Source organism: Neoarius graeffei, chromosome 7 (genome assembly GCF_027579695.1).
Source record: "Neoarius graeffei isolate fNeoGra1 chromosome 7, fNeoGra1.pri, whole genome shotgun sequence".
Classification (NCBI taxonomy): domain Eukaryota; kingdom Metazoa; phylum Chordata; class Actinopteri; order Siluriformes; family Ariidae; genus Neoarius; species Neoarius graeffei.
In genome coordinates this window covers 38,579,219-38,591,681 of record NC_083575.1, presented here as the reverse complement: position 1 = coordinate 38,591,681, position 12,463 = coordinate 38,579,219, and the positions used below count along the sequence as shown (strand labels likewise).

The window sequence follows — 12,463 nt, the reverse complement described above, 5'->3', positions numbered from 1 at the left end:
GTGAACACGATATCTCAAAGGCTAATGAAAGGAATTTCACCAAACTTTCACCATTTGTGCGCTTTGGGACAAACATGAACTGATTAGATTTTGAGGTTAAAAGGTCACAGGTCAAGGTTATTGTGAGGTCAAATGTCCATCCCCAAACTTTGTGAGCACCATATCTCAAAGGCTAATGAAAGGAATTTCACCCAACTTTCACCATTTGTGCACTTTGGGACAAAGATGAAATGATTAGATTTTGAGATCAAAAGGTCTAAGGTCAAGGTCACTGTGAGGTCAAATGTCAGTCCGAAAACCTTGTGAACACAATATCTCCAAGGCAAATTAAAGTAATTTCACCAAACTTTCACCATTTGTGCGCTTTGGGACAAACATGAACTGATTAGATTTTGAGGTTAAAAGGTCACAGGTCAAGATTACTGTGAGGTCAAATGTCCATCCCCAAATCACAACTTAATAAGGCGTGTAGTCTACCAGGCAGAGGCATCCCCATCAACGCCGTTGGCGTCGAGTTCTATCTAGTTATGGAAATGCAGTGTAAAGATGGCTAATCAGTGCCATTTACACAGCCATGTAAACTGCAATAAAACAAACAAGAAAATAAACATTTATAGTGAATGATCAAGAAGTGGGCGGCATGGTGGTGTAGTGGTTAGCGCTGTCGCCTCACAGCAAGAAGGTCCGGGTTCGAGCCCCGTGGCCAGCGAGGGCTTTTCTGTGCGGAGTTTGCATGTTCTCCCCATGTCTGCGTGGGTTTCCTCCGGGTGCTCCGGTTTTCCCCACAGTCCAAAGACATGCAGGTTAGGTTAACTGGTGACTCTAAATCGACCGCAGGCGTGAATGAGAGTGTGAATGGTTGTCTGTGTGTATGTGTCAGCCCTGTGATGACCTGGCGACTTGTCCAGGGTGTACCCCGCCTTTCGCCCGTAGTCAGCTGGGATAGGCTCCAGCTTGCCTGCGACCCTGTAGAACAGGATAAAGTGGCTAGAGATAATGAGATGAGATGTGATCAAGACGTGCTACAATCCAGTCTGGTGGTATCACAAAAGTAGCTAATCTTCTTAATATACAACCCCAAATCAGAAAAAGTTGGGACGATATGTTGAAATTGAAATAAAAAACAAACTATGATTTGTAAATAATATTTGACCTCTATTGCACTCAAAACAATAGAACAGCATGTCATTTGAGGTTTTACCTCATGAATTTTATTGTTTTGATTCTTGCAACATATTTAAAGTTGGGACAGAAAAGCATTTACCGCTTTATAATGTTACCATTCCTTCTCATAACATTTAAAAGATGTCTAAGGACTGAAGACACCAAGTCATGAAGAGTGTCAGGTGTTATTTTGTCCCATTCTTCCTCCAAACAGATCTTAAGATGTGCAACAGTACGGGGTCATCATTGTCATTTTTTTTGTCTCAAAATTCGCTACACATTCTCTATTGGGGACAGGCACCCTCTGCTTCCACAGCCATGCTTTTGTAATGTGTACAGAATGTAGTTTTGCATTGTCTTATTGAATTATCCCTGGAAAAGATGTCATCTTGAAGGCAGCACATGTTGCTCCAAAATCTCAATGTATTTTTCTGCATTAATGCTGCCATCACAGAAGTGCAAGTTACCAAGGCGTCCATTCTTCCAAAAAAAGACCTGGAATACTGATTTATCTGTCCACAATACACGTTTCCACTATGTGATGGCACTTCTGCATAAGGCTTTCTTTTTGCATAGTAAAGTTTTAATTGGCATTTGTGGATGTAACTCTGCATTGTAGTGTTTGCCAAAGTAATCCCAAGCTCATGTGGTTATATCAGCTATAGATGAATAACGGTTTTTGAAGCAGTGCCATTTTAGGGATCGGAGATCATGAGTGTTCAGCTTAGGCTTGTGCCCTTTCCTTTTATGCACTGAAATTCCTCCAGATTCTTTGAATTGTTTAATGATATTATGTACCACTGAGGTAGTCTGGCTAACTCAACTTCAAAGCTCTGCGAGCATTGGTCTGGCAAAGATATTAAGCCCAACCGTTTCCCAAAGCGCGTGGTTGACCCGCCTCCCTGAAATGCCTCAGTTTGCTACTGGTCGAAGCCAGAAAAGGCTGTGACGAAGCTTAAACCAATCACATCACTCTTTCCTCTGACGTATGTGACGCGACGGAAACTGCTTGAGTAACAGGTTGCTCTTTGCTCCGTTTTCAATGAGAACTTCCCGTTGAATGCTTTCAATACAGCATCTACCGCTGTGTCAAAGGCTTGCCGCTGCTCCATGTTCGTAATGTTTCTAGTGAATGAAGCGCTTCCGGCATAGATTCTGTAAACAATCTATGGCTTCAGGTCGCAGTTCTACTACGTCACTGCCTTGAACACGCCTCTACCCAGGGCCGTTGGAGATGCTCAAAGTTGATTGGCTCCCGATTTTTCGGGAGCTTGGAAGAGCTGGAGATAGCTTGCCTTGCCAGACTAAGTTCGCAACAGCCCCCCGTGTTGCGTCACACTTAGGATGGGCGGGCCCAGGCTACCACTGAGGGTGAAATATCCAAATTCCTTCCTATCTTTCTTTGAGAAACATTGTTTTTAAACACCTCAATAATTTTCTCACACATTTGTTAACAAACTGGAGATCCTCGGCCCATCTTTACTCCTCAAACACTAAGCCTTTCCTGGATACTGATTTTGTACCAAATCATGATTATGATCACCTATTGACATTACCTGTTTGAAATCACATTATTTAATGGTTTTACCTCATTACTAGCCCGAAATTACCCCGACCCAGCTTTTTTAGAATGTGTTGCAGGCCTGAAACTCAGGAATGGATGCATAATATACCGTAGATATTTAGGCAGTGCCGTAAAGTGGCGCTCTTGAGTGTATGAGCAAAATATTTGCAAGGGCACAAAATCGATCTGAAGAGAATAATAATATTATAGCATTTGAACCATCGAACTTTGTACTGTATTTTGCATCAATAAATTGCTGCATTGTCTTATGACATTGATACCAATAATGAGATGCGCATCGCAGTTACGAATACATATTTATTCCTTTGACACCACATGCCATGCACCAGAAACAACAACATGACATTTATTATGGTGAGACTCTGCTGGGTGCCTGGTGGACAGCAGTGAACCAGCACTTTCGCTTTACATCATTACAATATCGTTACGATCCAATATCAAACTTGATATGTCAAACAGTTGTCTGGTTGCATCTTTCACGTCCACGCGCTTTGGAGCTTGGAGCAGATTGCGACGTGCGCGCACACCATTAGGACTAATTAGCATGCACCTGATAGAGCGCAATCACAGCACAAATAACACTGAGATGTTGTGAAAGCCTTGTATTTTGTATCACTTTTCTGGTTTTGACTCTGTTTGTCTTTTTGGACTGTGAGTATTATATTACCTCTGATATCCTGTCTGTGCGTCACTCGACCACTGCCGGTTTTTTGACTCTGCCTTTGTCTACATTTTGGATCTGTTTTCTAGCATGCTTTCAATAAAACTCTTCCTTCATTTACATCCGTCTGTCACCTTTCCATGACCGAAACTGTCAATTGTCCAACAAGCTAGTGGACTCATAAAATGGTTTTAACTAGTTTTATATGAAACTATCATGAATATGTAAATAAAGATACAAATTTCGTTGTCTGGTGGTCAAGTGTTAATGAGATACTTTGCCTTGCACTTACAATTGGGTTCCCTGTGGTGGTACATGTTCGACTTTTGTACATACGGATGTCGTACTATCAGAGCCATCAAAAATCAGGTTGATGCATTACCATATTCTCTTAAGTATGCGGCACGTGCAAGGAGTTCCACTATTAACAAATGAAATGAAGTTGACGAGAGAAAAGATGAAATATCTTGGGTTCATACTGTCTGCAGCGAAATGCAGGTCAAAGTAAATTTAGGAATCGCTGCTTTCTTTTTTTTATTTGCATTTTATATACCGTCCCAACTTTTTCTGATTTGGGGTTGCAAGTCACTTTATTTTTATTATTTCCCAGTCAGCTTTCTGTCTACTTTGTGGCTACGGTTTTACTGCATGGTAGCTGATAGTTTATGCTTGATAGATCCACACTGGTGGAAACAGGTGTGCAGTCAAAATGGCGTAATCATGGTTATTGTGGCTGCACTTTGGTGCTATGTGGACAGCCATAATATAGTTAGAACGGCCACTGTCCATAATAATAATACACCATTAGTGCATAGTAGTGTTGCATCAAGTAAACATTTCCAATGCACATATAGCAGTAGTTTTGCTCAGCTGCAATAGAAATATTTTTAAAAATTCACTGTTTTCTCTTTCTCCCTGAAAGGTATCAGCAGCAATGGAGCCTCTGCAGTTGGCCCTAAATCTACGCAGCGATGACCTGCACTCCTTACATCTTCTGGTGCTTCTGCTTAGTGCTCAGAAACACTACCAACATGCCCTAGACACACTCACACTCAGCCTCAGCCAGTACCCCGACAACTTCAAGTATGTGTGTTAATTCTAGCTGAGGATGCATACATCTAATAACTACAACTACTTTAAGCATGTCATTTAATTTATAATGGAGCCACTACCTTGTAAATTGAACACCCAGCTCAGAATACCAATCCATTCCCTTACAGAGCATGCATATTATTTAAAACTTTCCATTATTTACAACAAAGCAACTAAAGCATCAAAACTGGTTTTAATGAATGGCTACATGTTTGGTGTTGGTTGTTGGTTTCTATCCCCACCCTTTCAAAAAAAAAAAAAAAAGATGTTGAATAAAACATTGTTGTTCTATAACCATAACTACATAGTGACCTGCCAGCAATTTTTTTTTTTTTACAGGTTTGTCTTTGAGCAAACCAATGACTAGAATATTACTCTGTGCAGAACCATGGTCTGTTTGGTGTTACAGTGTCTTGATTCAGGAAGTGTGTACCGTATGTGTATAACCTCTAGGTTTGAATGCCAGCAGTAAGCAGAATGTCTCACTGGCTCCACATCCTAGTATTTATGTAGAAAGTTCAACTGTGGAATCGTGGTGCCTCTACTCTTGAGTTTAAATGGATTGATGCTATTTTAGATTAGTTTATTTGCACAGAGGATGATAATATACCGAAATCCTGATTATGGTCTATGGTGATTGCTGGACTTGGGATTTCTAGAAGTGAGAAAGGTGATGGACTTTCCTAATTGTAAACTGCCTGACAACACAAATCATGCTGGTATAATCAGTTTTGTTTGTAAGCGTGTCATAAGTAAAGGAATCCCCAAAAATATAGCAGTCCAAAACAAAAGTAATGAGAGCAGGATCTCAGGTCTCCAGAGTCTCCCTCCCCTGTGCCAGTGTGAGTCACTTCTTCCTTTCCAAACACTTATTATTCTCCCGGGGCAGATGCAGTGCCTTCTCAGTGGCTGCAGGTGTTGAAGAGTGATTATGGAACAATGATTACTAACCATGTAACAATAGGGTGCCTTTATGTGTGGAAACTACAACACGGCGTTGCTTTGGTTGAAGTCAGTGATTCATCAGTGGATTGTGTCAGCGTGGTTGCCATAGTTTCAGGAGTGACAAACAGTTTCACTAGAGCTCTAAGAGAAATATTAGCCTTAACTCTTCTCCTCGTTGCACCGGTGTTAACATGCTCGGCACATTTTAGCCATGTGGGGTCACTATTGTTTTCTGGGGGCATAAAGAGTGTCAGATAGACAGAAAATAAACAGGCCTAGTGTGCCTAAAATGCCACTACTCTATAGAGAGATATTAAGCACTCTGTAAAGAAGTATTCATCACACTATATAGGAATATAAAGGAATCTATAGAGGAATATGGAAGACTGTATACAGGAATATTGCCTACTCGAAAGAGGGATATTCAGGACTCTGAATGGCAGTGCCGAACTGATACTATTAGAGCTGGGACTTCCAGTCAGCCAAAACTTCACCAGACACACCAAAAAAAGCAACAGAGCAAAGGATTTTGCAAGGGATTAGCAGCAGGCTGTCCATGTTGATTTTAAAAGTAACTAAGTAAATTGCACAAGGAAATGAATACTTAAGTCTGAGTGAAAAAATACTGTGTCGAGCGTGCGTGGAAGAAGAGTCTGGAAACAGAAGTCTTAGTTTCTCAGTTGTTAGCCTGTGCTGCTTGCTCTCGATAGCACCGGCTTGACTGCTTTATTAGTATTCGCTAACACTACTGATGAACGCTACACTGGCTGGAAGATTACGTCACTGCCGTACTGACGGCGCCTGCTCACGTTGGCCTTCGAGAAGGCCTAGGGTGATAAAATTTTGGTCTCTCCCACTATAAATCAAAATCTGATTGGTTAATTCATCTGACAATTCCTACATAAACATACTTCTGTCCCGGCAATGAAGTCCTAACCAATGAGTGAGCCAGCTCTAAACTCTTCTCAGCCTAGAGACAACAAACAAAAGCAATCTCATTAGATAACTCAATTTTAGGGGGCGTCATGGCTCAGGTGGATAAGGCGCCATACCATAAAATCTGGGGACCCGGGTTCGATTCCGACCCGAGGTCATTTCCCAATCCCTCCCCGTCTCTCTCTCCCGCTCATTTCCTGTCTCTACACTGTCCTATCCAATAAAGGTGAAAAAAGCCCAAAAAATAGCTTTAAAAAAAAAAAAAGATAACTTAATTTTAATGTTTTCAGGGCATTCAGGACCCTTAACCCTTTCATTTCTGAAGCAAATGTGATAGAAAATGAGGCCGAATTAGAAGAGAATAATTATAATGAAATTATGAAAGCAATTAAAGAATGAAATAAATTAAATATAACATTTGAAATGCTGATATGTTTGGGCCTTCTCTGAAAACCTGCTGTATAGTAATACTCAGGATGCTACAGAGAAGTATACAGGACAGCTAAGGAGTCTTGAAGTTGGTATAAAGGAAAATTCAGTATGCTATAAAGGAATATTCAGGACTCCACTGAGAAATATTTAGCTTTTTCAAGCAAAGATTGTATAGAAGAACATTTAAATTGTAGTAATACAACTGTACATATATACCCCATAAGAAAAAAAAAATATATATATAGGCAGTACGGCGATGTAGTGGTTAGCACTGTTGCCTCACAGCAAGAGTTCAAGCCCTGGGTTCGAGCCCAGCGGTTGGCGAGGGCCTTTCTGTGTGGAGTTTGCATATGCATATATATATATATATATATATATATATATATATATATAAACAATTTACCATACAATATCATTTCGAAACACTTTACTTCTGATGATAAAATTGGCATAATGATTAGGAATCGCAGATTTTTGGTTTATTAAAGGTAAACCAAAGTCCATACATACTTTCCATGTTCTCCCCGTGTCTGCATGGGTTTCCTCTGGGTGCTCCGGTTTCCCCCACAGTCCAAAGACATGCAGGTTAGGTTAACTGGTGACTCTAAATTGACCGTAGGTGTGAATGTGAGTGTGAATGGTTGTCTGTGTCTATGTGTCAGCCCTGTGATGACCTGGCGACTTGTCCAGGGTGTACCCCGCCTTTCGCCCGTAGTCAGCTGGGATAGGCCCCAGCTTGCCTGCGATCCTGTAGAACAGGATAAAGCGGCTCGAGATAATGGATGGAAGGATATATAATTTTTTTTTTCTTTACATTTTTTTTTGCCCCATGGTAGTTCTTTCAGCCCTTGGTAATCTAAAGCGTGAACAGGGCTGTGTTCGCTGTGTTCTATGTGAGCCCAGGCTGTAGCCGTCCCCTCTCATATCATATAGCTCATATCACATGTCTTCTATGACACCGAGCTCAACTAGGTACACCATGACTGGCAGATTAGGTTTTGTTTTGCAGGGATCACTTTCTCTGAAACAGAACCCCAATCACATATGACCATATGGATGCTATTATACACGTAGGTACCTGTACAGTGCCATCTGCAAGTAATTAGACTTTGATACTTTTTTGGGTGTTTTTTTTTTTTTTGTTCTGTGATCCTATGTATGACAAGGCACTTTAACACCAATGGACATGTGATATCATCTGTGAAATAATTCATCATTATGCTGTTTTAGAAAGACACATGGAATCTACTCATTTTAAATAGCAACTAGTTTACCTCCCAAACAGTACTTTTGTTCTGTCTGTCTGTCTGTCTGTCTGTCTATCTATCTTTTTTAACACTGGTCTTCTACTGCACATCCCATGCTTGCGTTAATCAATGCTCTGGATACACACACCCCTCTCCATATATGACCCCATCCACCCACTGCTCAGCTGCTAGGGAGGCATGCTTGAGTGGGCGTATGGTCTTTTGCTGCCGCAGTGTTGCTCTCAGCAGAAGCCTGGAAGAGGGTTTTACACACTACAGGCAGCAGCAGCACCCACACATGTACTCATCATATTAGCACAGCTGAAGAGCTCATGTCCTTAAACAGATCACTGTGCGTTTTTACACTGACATGACTCAGTGGTCTTGTGTGTCCGGCTGCCTTGTCATCGGCCTACTTTATTAAAACGAGGCTTGTGTGTGTGTGTGTTGCAGCCTGCTGTTTACTAAAGTGAAACTGGAGGAGGCTCTGTTTGGTCCAGCTGTAGCTCTGCAGACATGCGAGGAAATGCTACACTTGTGGCAGAGTCGCTATGATTTTGCCCGGTCAAGGTAAATGTGTGTATATGTTTTGGTGATTGTAAGGCAGATATTGAGTGTAAAGATGCAGTGGTATGAAGCAGAACTTGTTGTTTCAGTGAGACTGATGACAACAGCAGTATTCCTCCTCCTGAGCCAAGCCCATTAAGCAGAAAGCCCAGCGGCCTTCATCTCACACTACCAGATTTCCAGGAGACAGAAAACGGTCCGTATTATTGTGCTGTCTGTAGGTGAGGGTGGGTGGATCAGCAGCTACTGAACTATATGTTTATTTGCCTACTGAACATAATCTTATCTAGCAGTGTGTGTGTGTTGTCTTGTATTAGGCTCTCAGAGTGCTCCGTCCCTGGCTGTGTCTCGGCTGGAGCAGGTCATGTCAGAAGTATCCGCAATCAGCTCCACCCAGAGACATGGCCCCGCCCACATCTGGACAACTTTGGAGCGCATCTGGCTGCAGGCAGGTAAAGAACTCATGACTGCTGCCTGACAATCAGTCACATGTTAACAGACACCAGAAACTTGAGAAGTCAGTCAGGCCCTTCATGGATGACACTCACTACGTTTACATGCACATAGAGAGAATCGAATTTCTGCCGTTGCTCGACTGAAATCGAAGTTCAAAATGCCATGTATACACCTTAATTTGGCTGAAATTGAACCGAACTTGATTTCTCGGAATCGAGCTACACGACCTAGTTTATGCGATTTCTGCCGAGCTTCTTTGTGCATGTATACCCTATCGAGCTAGTTGTCGAGCTACTTACTGCCCCTTCCGGAAGTGACGAGTGACGAGACCACAAGCGGGAAACACAACAGCCTCGGTCGGCATGACAACAGTAGTAGCGAGCAGCAGAAGAGGTCAGGAGGAACAAACGAAGAAGAGAAAATGGCAATGTAGAGCTCTCTGAAGTGTGGGTGGAGCACAGAGGACAGCAGGACAAAGCTTCTGGTACTAATAGGCTTTTTATTGTCAGACTTTTCAGTTTAACAGCCTACTTTTATTCTTGAGAGAAACACACACACGCGCACGCTGTGTTCTAGTCCCGGGATGAGCTGTCCCCTCTGCTCTCCCTCTGCCTCCTTAAATAGGGCGCGGTTACTGGGAAGACACACAAACACAGGTTAATTACCGTCAGGTGAAGTGATTCTGCCACTCACCTTCCCTGGCTCCGCCCTCCTGTCACAGACCGGCGCTTGACCACGCCCCCACTGCCACAGGCAAGCAGAAACGTGCACTTCTGGAGCAGTGAGGAGACAGAGTTCATGCTCATTCAGCTTAAGGAGTTGAATATATTAAAATTCATGGACGGGAGAAAAACGCGCAATGGAGAACACGGAACTGATAACTTTGTTTACACTCTTGAATAGCTCTTCTTCATGATGACAACCGGACGTTTTCCAACACGATGGGGCGTGTAGCGCCACCTGTGGCTCGGGTGCACAATGCACCTCATAACAATAGCTTGATTTAAACACTGTGCATGTAGGATTGGATTTCTCTGGCACCCTGCTGGGACCTTCAGCTCGATTACCGACAGCAGCTCGATTTGGATGTGCATGTAAACGTAGTCTATGATAGTCATTAATCACTAGAATACAACATAGTAATGTCGAAAGTGGTTTCAAGTTTTATAATGCTACAATGATCAATTAATTTAATTATCCAAGTAATAATTGCTGATAATTCTGTCAAATTTTTCATATGTTCCTGAACAACCATTAGTGCAGATCATGTAGCCCTGTGTACCCCTGAAATAACCCATACATTGTTTTAATGGTATTTGTATGCAGCTGTGTATGAAGTGCATTTTCCCAGGGCTTCAGCTCAGTGTCTATGCCCTCTCATTTCCATTCCCAACATTCCTCTGGCTTGGGTTCATTTCCTGCCTGGAATGGGCCACATACCTTTTTTTCTCTTTTGCAAAAACAGAAAAAAACAAGATCAATGCATGACAGAGCCAGGATGATGTAATACAGGAGCTACACTAAATACATTGCTCAGTTCATCTCGACCAGCATATTACATTTGGAGAAGTGAAAGCACTTCATTACTGATCACTCACAACTATAACATGCAGGCTATTATATCTGCCTTTTTCCTGTTCTTGAAGCTCGTTGACTAACCCTGGAAAATGTGACATGACGTAAATTAAGCTCCATTTATTCCAGAATTGTGTTGTATCGTACTAACCCTATTTCCAGAAAAGTTGGGATATTTTCCAGAATTCAATAAAAACAAAAATCTGTGATTGTTAATTCACACGAACGTTTATTTAATTGACAAAAATACAAAGAAAAGATTTTCAGTAGTTTTACTGACCAACTTAATTGTGGGTGGCACGGTGGTGTAGTGGTTAGTGCTGTTGCCTCGCAGCAAGAAGGTCCGGGTTTGAGCCCCGTGGCCGGCGAGGGCCTTTCTGTGCGGAGTTTGCATGTTCTCCCCGTGTCCGCGTGGGTTTCCTCCGGGTGCTCCGGTTTCCCCCACAGTCCAAAGACATGCAGGTTAGGCTAACTGGTGACTCTAAATTGACCGTAGGTGTGAATGTGAGTGTGAATGGTTGTCTGTGTCTATGTGTCAGCCCTGTGATGACCTGGCGACTTGTCCAGGGTGTACCCCGCCTTTCACCCATAGTCGGCTGGGATAGGCTCCAGCTTGCCTGCGACCCTGTAGGACAGGATAAATCGGCTACAGATAATGAGATGAGATGAGACTGACCAACTTAATTGTATTTTGTAAATATAAACAAAGTTCAAATTTGATGCCACTCAAAAAAAAAAGTTGGGACAGAGGCAAAATAAGACTGAAAAGTTTATAGGATATTCAAGTAACACCATTTTGGAAGACTCCACAATAAGCAGGGTAATTGCTATCATGATTGGGTACAAAAGGAGCATGCACCAAAGTGTCATGCTCCGCGCCGGACATCCACTCCGGAGATTACGGATTGCAATGAGGCAATGTGCCTCATTGCGTTTCATGGTTTTTCCCTCTAGCTTATTTTTCTAGTTCATGGTTTTTTGCACTAGCGCTTTTTCTTGTTCATGGTTTTTTGCTCTAGCGTTTTTGTCCTTACAGTACCTGTCTCGTGTTTTTCTCAAGTTTTTTGTCTCTTTTTACCCGGACTATTTTTGCCATTTGTGTTTTTGTCCTGTTTGTCTACCTTTTTGCCACACCCTTTTTCCCCTGGATTAAATCACCTTATTTATTGAATTACTGTCTTTGTTCTGCTTTTGGATCCTTATCTCACCACACCTCCACCACCCCTAACACCAAAGGCTCAGTCTTTGAAGTAAGGATGGGTTGTGGCTCGCTCCTTTGTGTCAAAATTCATGAGAGAATTGTTACTCCAATGTCCAAAAAGAAAATTTCTCAACGAATGATTTTAGGTCTTTCAAAATCTACAGTACATAATATTGTGAAAAGATTCAGGGAATTCAGAGACATCTCAGTGCGTAAAGGGCAAGGTTGGAAACCACTGTCGAATGTGCATGACCTTCGAGCCCTCAGGTGGCACTGCCTGAGAAACTGTCATGCTAATGTGACAAATATAACCACATGGGCGCGGGAGTACTTCGGAAAACCGTTGCCACTTAATACAGTCTGCTGCTGCATCCAGAAATGCAACCTGAAACTGTATTACGCAAAGAGGAAGCCATTCATCAATTCTATACAGAAACGCCACCAATTTCTCTGGGCCAGAACTCATCTCTGATGGACTGAAAGACAGTGGAAACGTGCTGTGGTCGGATGAGTCCACATTTCAGTTTGTTTTTGGGAAAACTGGACGTCGAGTTCTCCATGCCAAAGGTGAATACGACCATCCAGTTTATCATCAGTGAAAG

At 42.2% G+C, this 12,463-nt stretch overlaps 1 protein-coding gene across 3 annotated transcripts in view; it reads left to right on the top strand.

Moving 5' to 3' along the window:
* Nucleotides 1-12,463, top strand: part of ttc7a (tetratricopeptide repeat domain 7A) — a 99,720-nt gene that overhangs the window by 70,308 nt on the left and 16,949 nt on the right. For 2 of the 3 annotated variants that reach the window (XM_060925601.1, XM_060925603.1), the window contains 4 exons: nucleotides 4,333-4,493; nucleotides 8,516-8,632; nucleotides 8,719-8,825; nucleotides 8,947-9,081. In XM_060925601.1, coding sequence (XP_060781584.1) covers nucleotides 4,333-4,493; nucleotides 8,516-8,632; nucleotides 8,719-8,825; nucleotides 8,947-9,081 — 520 coding nt within the window. Of the gene's footprint in view, nucleotides 1-4,332; nucleotides 4,494-8,515; nucleotides 8,633-8,718; nucleotides 8,851-8,946; nucleotides 9,082-12,463 lie in introns of all 3 variants that reach the window. The other variant, XM_060925602.1, reaches the window with a different exon arrangement.